General features: G+C 63.1%; 1 protein-coding gene across 7 annotated transcripts in view; it reads right to left on the bottom strand.

Moving 5' to 3' along the window:
* Nucleotides 1-13,479, bottom strand: part of FBRSL1 (fibrosin like 1) — an 86,920-nt gene that overhangs the window by 59,911 nt on the left and 13,530 nt on the right. For 6 of the 7 annotated variants that reach the window (XM_079942633.1, XM_079942634.1, XM_079942636.1 and 3 more), the window contains exon 2: nucleotides 11,206-11,406. In XM_079942633.1, the coding sequence (XP_079798759.1) occupies nucleotides 11,206-11,406 (201 nt within the window). Of the gene's footprint in view, nucleotides 1-7,656; nucleotides 10,368-11,205; nucleotides 11,407-13,479 lie in introns of those variants that run through there. The other variant, XM_079942638.1, reaches the window with a different exon arrangement.

The raw sequence follows: 13,479 nt of genomic DNA, 5'->3' as shown, positions 1-13,479 counted from the left end.
GGAGGCCCCTCCTCCTTCACTCCCCACTCCTCCCAGCACCCCGATTTCCTCTCAGGGACCAACCCCTGTGCAAACCAAGCGCTCCTGGGCCCCCCAGGTGACTCCCCTGGGCACCTCAAGGACGTCTGGGCAGCCATAGGTCAAGCCCATGGCCCTGACTGGCCCCCGCGGGCTGGACTGGGAGGCCGAGCTGCGCTCATCCGTGAGAACCCATCTGCCTTCTCGCCCCCACTCGCGGCCCCTGCTCGTTCCAGCCGATCCCCAGTGGCCAGTGCGCTCTGTGGGCTCCGAAGCCTTCCATGATCCCTCGGAGCAGGTGCCCGGCACAGCTAAGTGGGGGGCGACAGCCTGTCCGGTCCACCTGAAGCCTGGACTGCAGCAGGGTCCGAGGCCCAGGCTGTGCCCCGCCCCCAGCCCCTCTGTCACCCCGGCTACATCAGTACCCCAGGGCTGTAAACCCCAAGCTCTGCCCAGGAAGCCCCTTGCCGCCCAGACTACTTGCTCTGTACCCCGTTCCCTGTCGCTCAGGGGGCCACCTGACCCCACTGAACCTGCACCCCCTCCGGCCTGGCACGTGACAGCAGTGAGGACATCACATACTTTACTCTGTTCAGCCCCCCGCCCCCGCCCTCCGAGCTCCACGTCTGTGCTCCACCTCCCACTCTGGGAAGCCTGGGCTTTGGGCAGGGCCATAGGGCAAGGCTGGCCCAGGGAGGGGCCCTTCTCACAGACCGTGCAAACACACCCACGAGGGGGCTGGTGGGCGAGTCCGACGCTGGGGTGGGCGAGGAAGGTCAGGGCCCCCGCCCCACCCGACAAGGCGGCCTGCACGGCCTCTCCTCCGCATGCGCACAGCACCCCCCCCCCCCAGCTCCGCGTGGAGGACGGTCACCCCAAGTGCAGCATTGCCGGCTGGCGTCCGCGACTGACAGCAGCGCCTGCTGGTGAAGTGTGGTACTGCAGCCGCCGGGTGACCCGGGGAAGCGGGAGGGAGGGGGCCGGTTCTCCGGGCTGCGAAGGGGTGGAGGCTCCAGAACCGTGGAGTCAGCCCTAAGGAGCCCCGGCTCTGGGCGTGGGCCCTGCTTCTCCCAGGATCCTTCCCGACGCTCCCTCCACTCCTGCGTCACCAGGTGTCCCTCTGAGAGCGAAGCAGGGTCGCTGGACCGCGAGTGCCCAATAGGCAGGGGCTGTCCTAAGTCCCCACTACCTGGCATGGGGCCCGGCACAGTGGGGAGGGTCCCACGGCCAGCACAGGGTCAGCGAGCGAGCTGCTGCCCTCGGAGGCTGGCCACCCCTCCCGCTGCTCCACGTCCTTCCCCAGGACTCGGCCGGGTGGACAGATGGACAGATGGGTGACTGATGGATGGATGGACAGATGGGGGATGGAGACGTGCAACAGACTGTGTACGGGATGCTGGCTGAATTGAGGCTGCACCCCGAGGAGCCAGCAGGCTCTGGGAGCTCTACGTAAGCAAGTGCATGTGAGTGTCCGCGACGCCCTGAGTGTGGTCCCTCTTGCTGGGGGACAGGGGTGGTGTGCCGTGTCCTGCCCCCAGTCGTGCCAGTGGACTCTGGGTGTGTGTGCCACCAGAGCAGGGTCCTCTGGGCTCCATCTCACCTCCACTCAGCCTGCTCCACTGCTGGCCCCATCTGTCTGCTAAGTCAGGCCGCAAGCACCTCCCCGCAGCCGCCCAGCCCTCCTCCAGTGTGAATTTTGAAAAACATAACTCAGCTCACGTCACTGCGCGGCATAAAACCCCCAAGTGGCCCCTCTGTGGGCAAGTGGCATTCACACTGCCCAGGCCCTGCGCCACCCCCATCCCAGGGTACTGGCCAGCTGGCTCTGTCACTCGGGCCTCAGCTCGGGTCACCTCCTGGGTGAGGCCACCCCGATCCCCTGGTCTAAAGCAGCCCCCTTCCGTTTCCAGGCAGGCCTGTTGTCACCCCCAAATCTCCCCACTCCTGTCATGCCTGTCTGGAACTCCAACGGGTGTCGTAGCCACCGAGGCATTCCCGGGCCCAGACAGGGACTGACAACAGAGCCCAAAGAAGTACACGCCGAACGGGCTGTGACAGCACGGCGGGCCGGGGGCGTGGGGTGGGTGCCGGCCGCGCCCAGGCGTCCACTCCCCTCCGCCCTCCTCTCAACAGCGCCCCTCAGCAAGTCCCCCATGCTCCATCCGCGTGAGGGTCCTGTCTGGGGTGGGGGCCCATGTTGCAGGCCCTGGGCACAGGCGCCAAAGCCGCGGAAAGGCCAAGCACTCTGCCCTTAGGCCCTGCCAGGCCGCCGGATTCCCCCTGCAGGATGGGGCCAGGTGAGCCTGCCAAGGAGGCCAAAGCTGAGCCTCGCCCGGCCAGGCCTCACCCAGGAGGCAGGAGGAACCCTTCTACAGGGAATAACGATAAAGCAGCAACCACGGTAAGCGCAGCAAACGAGCGGGTCTAGCACGGACCGTGCACGCCAACTCAGCTTTTCATCTCAGCAACCTGAGGCGCATGCAGTATTGACAGCCCCACTTTACACACGAGGAGACAGGCCATCTGAAAGGAGGAGCCCTGCCTGGGGCCACTGCAGAGCCCGGGCGCCTAACCCTGGAACTGCACCTCGGCGTGTGTGGTCCCAGCCAGGCTGGCGCAGAGCCCACGATGACGATGACAGCATGATGGGGGGGGAGGGGGAGAGGATGAAGAACGACCCAGGAAAGCCCCCCGCGGCTGCCCGTCCCCACAAGCTGCAGCCCGGGCCTCAGAACAGGTGGAGGTGGGAGAAACCATGCACATTAAAGGAGCCAGGCATTTACAGCAGCTAGCCAGGACCCAGAATGGTTCTGACTTTAAGTTGACTCACCGAAAACCCTTAGGGAGGGGTGTCATTACCCCACTGTACAGAGGAGAAAACTGAGGCACCAAGGGGTAGTCACCTGCCCAAGGCCACACCGCTAGTAGGTGTCAGAGCTTATTCCCCACCACAATGCTCATCTGCCAGAGGCCAGGTGTGAATCTTCTGGAAGGACTCTACCTGGCCCAGTCTGGAAACTGTCTTGTAAGTGATCAGAAACACCCCTAAACAAACTGGCAAACAAATGTGGGCCCGGCCGACAGGTGTGATGGTGAGGAGGACGGACGGGCCAACGTGGGGTGCGCCCAGGACTCTGCAACTCTCTGTCTCACTCTCGGCGTTTACCGAGGCTTCAGGGGCCCAGCCCTCTGCCAGCCTCGGGGTTACCAGGCCTGGTGGAGGGGTGCAGATGAGAAACGGGTCATCACCACACCGCAGAAGGGTGAGCTGAAAGAGAGGGGCACGGGGGACTTCCCTGGTGGTCCAGCGGTTAAGAATCCGCCTTCCAATGCGGGGGACGCAGCCTGGGTCCCCATTCGGGGAACTAAGACACCACATGCCGCGGGGCAACTAAGCCCGCGCGCTGCAACTAGAGAAGCCCACGTGCTGCAACGAAGGCCCAGCACAGTCAAAATAAAAATTAAAAAAAAAAAAAAAAAAAAGCGGGGGTGAGGGGCACGGGCACAGGGGAGGGAGGGCGTATGCGGAGGGGTGGGCGGCGCGGGAGCTGAGCCACAGGGTGAGTGAACTGGGAGGCAGGCTGAGGCGGGGGGAGCAGGGGGAGCTCAGGCCATATCCAGGAGCCAGGACTTCCCGAGGGTGGAGGGGACCTTCCAGAACGCTTTCAGCAAGGGAAGGGCATGCTCAAATGAGCTCCTGAGAGGAACCTCGCTGCCCGCAGACAGGCAGGGAGACGGGGGCGGCCAGCTGCTGCTGTTGTCTTCCACGGAAAGGTCAGGGTCAAGGGCAGAGACTCTGGAGCCGAGCCAGCTGGTCTGAATTCTGGCTCAGCCACTTTTCCCGCGTGTCTTGGGCAAGTTACAGAGATGCTTCCTCGTGTTGTTGTTGCTGTTGCTGCTTGTTGTTTGCTTCAGCGCCCGCGTCTGAAAATGGCACTGGCAACACGCTGCCTCGCGGGCGTGGTCGCTGAACAGTCCCTGGGCCGACTGCGAGGTCAGCTTCTCTTTGCTGGTGAGATGGCGGTGGGCTGGCCGTGACGGGTAGGCACGGCACCCGGTGACAAAGTCAGTTTCTTTAACAGGTGCAGGACTATTCAGATCACCTATTTCATCTTATGTCGGTTTTGGCAAGTTGTATTTTTCAAAACATTTGTTCATTTCACCTAGGTTGTTCAATTACTGGAATAAAATCGTTTCTGCGCCATCCCTTCCACGTCTGTAGCACCTGCAGTGCTACTACCTTTTCCGTTCCTAACACTGGTAATCTGCGTTCTTTTTGCTTGATCAGTCTTAACTAGGGAGTTCTCAATTTTGCTGATGTTCTCCAAGAAACAATTTTTGGCTTTATTTTCTCTGTCGTTTGCTTCCTGGCTCACTAATTACGCTCATTTGCATTCGCCCCTTTCTTCTTTAGGATTCCTTCCTCTTCTCTTTCTAGCTTCTTCAGGTCACCGATCTCATTGAACCCGTCTTCCTTTGTAACACGCGCACTGACGCTGGAGGTCTCGCCCCGAACACCGCTTTAGCTGCACCCCACACATTCTATATGGTGAATTTTTGTTTCCATTTGAATTTTCTATTGAAACCCTGCTCATAAGGACAGGTAGGAGGCAGAAGCAAAGGACTGGCCTGGGTAGGGGAGTGAGCAGTGGAAGGTGGCGCCCCGTTTCTGGCCCAATCACTGGGGCAGACGCAAGGCTCCCCACTGAAGTGCGGGGAAGCTTTAGAAGAGCTGTGTTCTGGCTTGTTCTCACTCAGTGCGGGGCTGTGGCATCTGAGTGGAGGGTCTTGGCCCTGGATACACACGCCTGGTGCTCAAGGGGAGGTTCTAGGCTGACACGCGCCCGGCTTTGCGGTCCAGTGGTGAGGGGTCAAACCAAGGCTGGCTGAGCGAGAGAATGAGGAAACCAACAAGAGGAGCAAGTGTGGGGAGAAAGTGAACTTGGGAAGCTCACCTCCCCACCCTGCCGGTTCTGAGACACACTGGACCAGTCTGAGGCCAGTCTCTACTGGGAAGGGCTGCATAAGGGCAGAGTAAGATACACGCTGCCTTTCCAAGACTTGGTACAAAAATACTGGAATATCCCATGGATAATTTTCATAGTGACTACATGTTGAAACGATACTACTTAGAATATAGCCGTCCCTCGGTGTCCGTGGGGGACTGGTTCCAGGAGCCCCCTGCAGATACCGAAATCCACGGTTGCTCAGGTCCCTCATATAAAATGACGTAGCCCAGTCAGCCCCCTGCGTCCGCGGATACACAGAGCTGACGGTACATGGATCTAAAATATATTAGGATTAATTTTGTCTCTTCTCTTCATACTTGTAATGTGGCTCCTATTACAGTCCTATCAAAGAGTGTGCTGTTCCAAGCGTCACCTGCAGGGTCAGGACCTGCCTTTGACAAGGCCCCTGGGACCCCCCCAGGGGTTTGGGCGGTGCACCCCTCAGTCTCAACCTCCCCAGTCCCACCCCTGGGATAGGTTTCTTGCCAAGCCCCCCAGGCAAGGGCAGGTGGCTGGACATGGACACCATCTTCCTTAGACACCACCACCCCCGCTCTGACAAGTTGCTAGGGGTGTCTTGCGGTCAATGCAGCCCCTGGCTGGGGGGAGGCGGGCCAGCCAGACGTCTGTGCACACCAGACACACGCTTGCCTCTCCTAACATACTGGGGGACTGAGTCACATTCCGTGTCTGCAGGGACAGAGGCTTCACGGGGCGCAGGTGATCTGCTTCAGTCGGGACGCATCCTCAGTGTCGGCGCCTTAGGTGCTGACGACGTCCTCGTGCGGGGAGCGGCCGGTCCAGGGGCCTGTCCTCCCCAGAGTGTCTGCCACGTGATGGAGTAGATCTTGTTGGGAGTGACCAGGCGTTCACGTGTGGAGCACCTCTGTGCTCAGAAGAGGTGCGTGCACACGCACACGGGGAAGGCCTGCGCACGGCAGCAGACAAGCAATCCTCCCCAGGAAACTGCCAGCCGGGACTGGGCGTCCCAGGTGGACGCTGGAAGTGGCGTGTGGTCCTCTTTGAGGGCCAGGGACTCATCAGGGGTCGCCCACGCTCACCTCCCGGGGCTGCCCTGCCACCCACTGGCTGGATCCCAAGGGGTCTCCTTAGTAAGCACCTGCACAGTACGCTCCATCTCTGGCCGCTTTTGGACGGACCACCTGGTCACCCCTCCCTCTTCAACCTGGCAGCAAATCACAACCACCACTGCCCTTGCCCATCACAGGTTTAACAGGGACCAGGCACCAAGTCAGGGGCTCCTGCCCAGAAGGTGCCTGTCCCCTCCCCACAGCCCAGTCTGCAGAAGGGGAGGTGGGCTGCAGGGCCGGAGGAGAGGTCCCAGTAGAGCACTGTGCCCAGGCTCTGGTCTCCGTCCGAGGGCTCCCTGGGGCAGCATGGGGCCTCCCCCAAAGCCCCACGACACCCCCAAAGACTCACTCCAGCCCCACCCACCAGGCTGGGCTGCCCTACTCTCCCTATGACGGGGTGGGCCACACCCCACACCCCTGGCCTCGGGGCCAGGTCAGTTGCCAGGGCCCCAACCTCTGCCACCAGGCCACGCAGAGCCCACACAGCTGTGTCCTTTGGCCAAAAAGGTGAGTCATCAAATTAGAATTAGCCACCAAAGTTTCAAAACTCACTGAATCCACAGAAAAACCCAGGTTTCCAGTTGTTCGCGGAAACAAAGATCTGGCCACACTGGACCTATATTTTCTCATGGCAACACGGGTCCCCCAGGACACGACACACGCAGCCCAGTCCCCTCCGTGGCCAGCGGGTGCCTCGCCAAAGTGCACGTCCCTCAAGGTCCCAGCACTTTGAACCTGAGGCCAGCTGCAGCCATGCGGAGCCCCGTAGGGGTTAGAGGGCCCCTGCAGGTTCAGGCAGAAGCCAAGCCCCTTCCTCAGCAGCGATCACACAGGGAACAGCCCCACCCCAGTCACCTCGGAGCTCCCCCACAGTCGGGGCCCTTCCGGAGGGGAAGAAGGAGGGCGGCCCCAGCCGTGGTGTCCCTGTGGGCTCAGCCCTCTTCCCCACCCCCCTTCTGCCATCAGAGATGGTGCCCCCGACAGTCCTGTCTCCCCCATTAAGTGGCACCCAAGCACTGCAGCCAACATGCCCAGAGCAGAAAGGCCTATAAAGGCAGCAGCTGCACCCATCCAGTCCTGGCCTGCCTGTGCCACGCCCAGACAAGAGCACGGGGCCGGGGGCGTGGGCGGTGCAGAGATGCTCACGCTGCCCCTTGGGTTGGGAGTTCAGGGCACTGGGAGGGAGGGGGTGGCCTGAAGCCTTGCCACCCTCACTGCATGACGACAGGGAACAGTGGGAATGAACGTGAAGGGTCAACAACAAGACCTCAGAAGCGCCTTCAGTGGCATCTAGAAAAAGACCCCTTCCAGAGCCGGGGCTCCGAAACAGGACAGGTGGAGCTGATCCATCAAGGAGGCTGCCAGGGAGGCCTGGAGGGTGATTATGGCGAGCTGAGTCCCCCCAAGCCCACACCACGTGACGCAGTGAGCCAGGTCCAGGCCAGGCACCCCCTCCCCTGGCTGCTCTCCTGCAGCTCAGCCGGAATGGAATGAACGACAGGCAAGTCCAGATGTGCAGAAAACCACTTGTCAGAGTAAAGCACTTCCAGTACGACACATACTTCGTTAAATTACAAACACTGATGCTGTTATAAAAATAATGGCACAGCACTTTTTATTTTCTTTAATCAGAAAAATAAGCCCCATGTTTCTGGGAGGGAGACCAGGTATCTGTAGGCTCTGCTCTGGGTGTCAGGACCCCCCGAGGGCCAGGGTCCTCATGACCAAGCAGGGAGGAAGGCTCGGGTCTGGAAACCGGGGGGCACCTCCGTGGCCTCCATGAACCGGGTCGCTATTAGAGGTGGCTGTCACAGCCGGGTGAGACTGGGCGCACAGAGCACTGCGTGGGAGCCTGGCCAGGGCACCCCTGGTGGCCGACGCTGCTCTCCCACCTTGTGCCCAGGACTCCAGGAGCACTAGTGCGGGGCTGCCCTGAGCCAGAGGTCAGGGGCAAGGGGTGGTGGCCCTTGAGCGCAGGTGCGGGTCGGGTGGGAGTGGGGGGAAGCAGAGAAAGGTTTGTAGTGTGAGGTCTGTCCTGACCGGGGACGTCCTAGGGGGCCCGGAGCCGGAAAGCTGTAGGGGACGAGTGGGATGCTGGGAGGGGACATTCTGGGAATGGCCTCAGGCCCTGCAGGCTTTCTTGGTCCAAAGCTGGGGGGGTGGACAGGAGACTGCCCCCGGCTTCAGTGCTCAGTCACGGGTGGAAGAAGAGTCCTGAGGGGGAGCCTCTTGTCTCACCAGTAATTGCTACTCAACCACAGACAGCCCTGAGCATCCCTCGCGTCCCCTCTCCACAGTCACAGGACTCTAGAGCTGGGCAAACATCACCCTTTGCAGAGGGAAGCAGCAGGACCTCAGGCCTGGCTCTGGTTGTGCCCACATTCTGCCTGGTGGGGGACGGGAATGCACACTGGCCAGATGGGGTGGGGCCCAAGGAGGGCAAGGCCTACAGCTGGCACGCCCCCCAAAATCACACGCGCACACACTCCACGCACAGGCAGACACGCGCCGTGTATATGCGCACGCAGGCTCACACGCTGGCTGGGCAGCACACCCGGGCGTGGAAGTCCAACATCCAAGGACATGTGGGCACCTTAGAGGCAGAGAGAGCTGCTAAAGGACCCCCCAGCCCACAGGCCTGAGCCTTGGGGGTGGCTGTGTGCCCTCTCCCGGGCGCGTGCGCGTCACAGAGCAGCGGGCACGGCGGGGGCCAGCCTGGCGGGAGGTGGGAAGGCGCTGTGGTCCTCTCCTCTCTTCCCGGCGTGGGGGGCCTCGGCTCGGTGGTGGCCCTGCAGGGGCTCCCGTCTCTGCTGGGCCTCAGCCTCCAGCCGCACACGGCCCGGCCTGTCCGGAGAAGGCCTCCGGCCAGTCTGACAACACATCTCGGGCCACAGGCTGAGGGGGCCTTGGCCCGGCCCAGCACAGCCACACCTGGGGTGGTCTGGGAAAACGGGTGTCAGGCTCCAGGGCTCACAGATGGGGCCTGGCGGGCCACTGCAGGGGTGGAGGATCGAGTCCGTCGTGACCTCAGGGGCCGGCAGGGTTGGCCTGGGGCCAGGAGGGAGAGCTGGGGCTGATGGGCCCGGACCAGGTCCAGCAGGGACTGCCGTGGCTGGCTCGGGGGCCCCAGGAGAGGCCGGCGGGGCGGGGCTGGCCGGCCCAGGAGTGACGGGCGCTCAGGTATAGGGAGTAACGGCTGGGGCTGGCAGGGCTGGCTCGGACCCAGAAGTGACCGCAGGGGCTGGCAGGGCTGTTTCGGGCCCAGAAGTGGCCGCTTTCGTCGGCACGGCTGTTCTGGGCCCAAGAGTGGCCGCTTGGGCGGGTGAGGCTGTTCTGGGTCCATGAGTGGCCGCTTTTGTCGGCATGGCTGTCCAGGGCCCAGCAGTGAAGGCTTGGGGGGGCCAGGCTGCTCTGGGGTTTCGACTAATTGCTGGGGCTGACTGAGGCCCAGGAGGGACCGCCGGGGGCGGCTGGGCTGGCCCAGGAGGGACCTTCGGGGCTGGCATGGGGCTGGGGACAGCCGCCGGGGGCAGCAGCACTGGCCCGAGAGTGAGCTGGCGGGCCGGCGACGTGGGCGCAGCACGAGGAGTGACTGTGGGGGCCGGCACCGCTGTCCTGAGGATGCCCTGCTGGGCTGGCCACGGAGACACGGGCCCATCCACGACCGCGTGGGCCAGCAGCGGTGCCAGAGGGCCAGCAGGGACCGACAGAGGTGGCACGGGGCCAGGACAGACCGCAGGGGCCGGCAGCGGTGCCACGGGGCCAGGATGGACCGCAGGGGTCGACAGAGGTGACACGGGGCCAGGAGGGACCGCAGGGGCCGGCAGCGCTGCCACGGGGCCAGGAGGGAGCGCAGGCGCCGGCAGCGCTGCCTGGGGGCTAGGAGTGCCCAACGCGGCTGGCGGGGCTGAGCCGGGAGTGACCGCTGGGGCCGGCAGGGCTGATCTGGGGCTGGAAGCAGCTGCTGGGGCCGGCAGGGCTGACCTGGACCCAGAAGTGACCGCCGGGGCTGGCTGGGCTGTCTTGGGCCCAGAAGTGACCGCTGGGGCCAGCTGCGCTGACCCGGGAGTGGCCGCTGGGGCTGGAAGGGCTGCCCAGGGTCCGGGAGAGCCCGACGGGGCTGGCAGCGCTGACACGGGGCTGGGAGTGACCCCTGGGGCTGGCTGGGCTGGAGCTGCTGCTGGCGCTGGGCCGGGCCGTTCTGGTCCCAGTGGTTGGCTGGGAGCGGCCCCCCTTCTGGGGAGCACACCTGCATGGAAGAAAGAGCACGTGTCCACCTGGGCAGGTGTGCCTGTAGACCCCCCATCCAGCCCAGGCCCCTGAGACATGCTGCCCCCTCACCAGCATTCCAATCCCCAAGGGAGTTGAAAGTGGAGTGTGAAACACCAAGAAGAACCCCTCTCTGAAAAGAAGGCGCAAACCAGTGAGTCCCTGGAGAGGAAAACAGCTGTAGTGCTGAGCCGACACCTAGGACAGAACCCTGTACCCTGGGAGAAAGCCCCTGGCCCCAGTCTCCCTGCCCCATGCCAGCTGGGCTCTGGGTGACAGCAAGGATGGCCCCTCCCAGCAGGGCTGCTCCTTGCACCTGGTCCACCAACCACAACTGATGTGACTCCCTCCCTGTCTCGCAGACCCACTGCGTTTCGCATAAGTTTAGCACATGGAGAGCACCCAGCAATGAGCCTGGTCCCCACGCGTTACAGACACGCTGGACACCCCATAGTCGGCGGAGCCTGACAGACGCAATGGGGAAACGGGGCCAGCCTATCAGCGGGTGCACCCTCCAGTTCCGCCTGAGCCAAGCACCCCCTGCCCCCAGTTCCTGGGTTCCTGGCCTGGTTTGCCTTTCTCTGGCTGTGACCCCCACCCCCCACCCGGGGTGTCCCCTGCCTCCACTCAGCACCCTCAGACTTCCGGCAGGCGGCTGCCCCCGGCCCCAATCCACGTATGCCCCTAACCCCACCCCCGACAACAATGGAGCGCGTTGCCAGGCAGGCCCAGATGCCGACGGGTGGTGTCCAGGTGCTGCCGTGGCCCCCCGGCCGCCCGGGAGCCCTTGATTCGGAGTGGGAGGGCCCAGCGCTCACCTGCTTGGTGGGCTGCAGCGGGGCCTTCTTCTCCCCTCGGTCACAGGTGGGCTCCAGGTCCTGCTCGGAGCTGCCTGCCTCCAGGGGCCGCCCGTTCTCACCAGGCTCTGCAGTCGGGCAGTTTTCTGATTCACGGGGCTTCTTGACAAGGCGACGTTCCCACTTCTCCTTCCGCTCGTGTGGCTTCAGGGCCATGTCCTTCTGTGGGGTGAGGAAGGACAAAGCCAGTTAATCGGCAGTGACACGATTCCAAGTGTTATCCCACCAGTGACACCATCAGAGACCACGTTGTGCCGAAGGTGGGGCCCTGGGCATGTGACAGCACCTACCTGGAGGTGCCACTCCCCGCCACCCCCCTGCAGTGGGCTGTCAGGCTGCCACACCTCGGGAAGGAGCCTCCCATCCTGGGAGGGCCACATGAAGGGGAATGAAGGGAGATGGGTGAATGGGTAGGCGGCAGACGGGTCTGATGAGCGTGGGTGGGCCTGTCAGGACTGGGGGTTTGGGGAGGGTGACTGGGGTGAGTTTCCCGAGGAGCCCAGCCAGCAACGTGGGGCCCTGATCCTTGGCCCAGTGTGAGGCCTCACCCAAGCTCAGAAGGAAGCAGCTGCTGAGACTGGTGGCTGGGCTGGCCTTCAGGAGGCATGGCCCATCCTGGCACCCTCTGGATTCCTGGTCTGAGACCGGGGCGAGCCCTGGGCTGAGGGCCATCACCGCAGTAGCTGGCTGCAGGCAGAGATGCTGCAACTCCAGCTGCCCCGTCCCCTGGTCCTGAGCCACCCGTGGGTTTATCAGCCCAACTCGAGGATGCCCAACTGGCATCCTGACCCAATGGGAGCCCGTCTTGGGAAAGCAGTCTCCACGTCAGCCAGGTGTGCAGAGCTGCAGCGACCCCAGACGTCACCCCTGGAGCAGGGAGCTGGGCCTGCCTTGTTCACAGCTGTGCCCAGTGCCTGGAGCCGGGCCTGACACACAGTGGGTGTCTAATAAGCACGTGCTAAAACGATGCCGGCAACGGCAGCATGGTCTCCCATCCCCACGGGCGGCTGGGCCTCTGCACTGCCTGCACAGCTCCTACTGTGCAAAGGGGGCCTGGACCCACCACCACCCGCAGCTCTGCCAATGTGCCCAGAGATGCCTGGCATTCACTGGTGGTGAAGAGGGAAGGTGCACCCACTGGCCTCTTGCTTGGGTCCATGGGGGAACCAGGGGCAGCGCCAGCGCCACTGGGCTGCTAAAGAGAGAGCTAAGGAAATGCCAACAAGGGACCCAGAAGGTTCCGAAAGTATCTGCCCACGAAGGAGGGGAAGAGGAAAGCCTGAATGAGGGCAATGGTGACTTATCCCAGGTGACACCCTCACGGCCCCCCAGGAAACGTCCCTAAGCCACTTAAGCAGGTGGCAGGAAGGACCAATGTCCCAGCCTGCTGTGGTCCCCTGGACTGGCGGCAGGGAAAGGGATGTGCTGTGCTTGCCGCGTGGACTCCTCTGACCTGGAGCCAGCAGCTACCTCAAGACGACTCCCCACGTCCCTCCTCCCGTCCAGTGAAGGGGGGCCACAATTCCCAGAATTCGAGAGGAGTGCCAATGAGGTCAGCCAGACTGGAGCTGTCCCTCCAGGCACGGAAGCCCCCCAGCTGCCCCGCCTGGTGTGGCCCGTGGCCTGGCCTGGGAGCAGCCATGTCCAATCGCAGGCTGACTGACCACCCCCCTCGGCGGCTGCACACAGTCGTGTCTGCACAAGGCGGCGGCAGCAGATCCCCCTCGTCTCCCAGGCCCAAATGCATGGGCACACAGACCTGCGGCTCAAGCAGGATCTGGGGAGGGAAGGGCCATCCACAGCCTCTCAAGAGGGGGCATGTGGCACCCCTTGACCTCTGACCCCACACCAAGGGCTGGCGTACTCACCGTCCTGCACGCCCTGCATCCCTGCCCTGTCCCCAGTGTCAACTCAGGGGCTGACTCAGCATCAACCAGGAAGAGAGAGAGGGATGGTGTGCCAGTGGGGTTGGGGGCTCCTAAAGGTCAGCTGAACCGTGAGGCCGCAGGCAGGACGCTCGTCCTGGTGCATCTGTGAGGTCAGACACCCTTCCACGCAGAAGCACTCCCACCACACATGGATCTGCCCAAAGTTCCACAGGCTTCTGCCTGAGCAGCAGGTGGGACCCCAACGTCCTGGATGCAGGATTGACCCTTCCCCATGCTCACACTCTGGGCTATCAGACCCCAGGGACACCCACAGGTCATCTGCACTTCCGTGGCCACTGCCAGAACC

This window comes from Stenella coeruleoalba (genome assembly GCF_951394435.1).
Source record: "Stenella coeruleoalba genome assembly, chromosome: 14".
In the NCBI taxonomy this organism is placed as follows: domain Eukaryota; kingdom Metazoa; phylum Chordata; class Mammalia; order Artiodactyla; family Delphinidae; genus Stenella; species Stenella coeruleoalba.
This window is presented reverse-complemented; position numbering and strand designations above follow the sequence as displayed.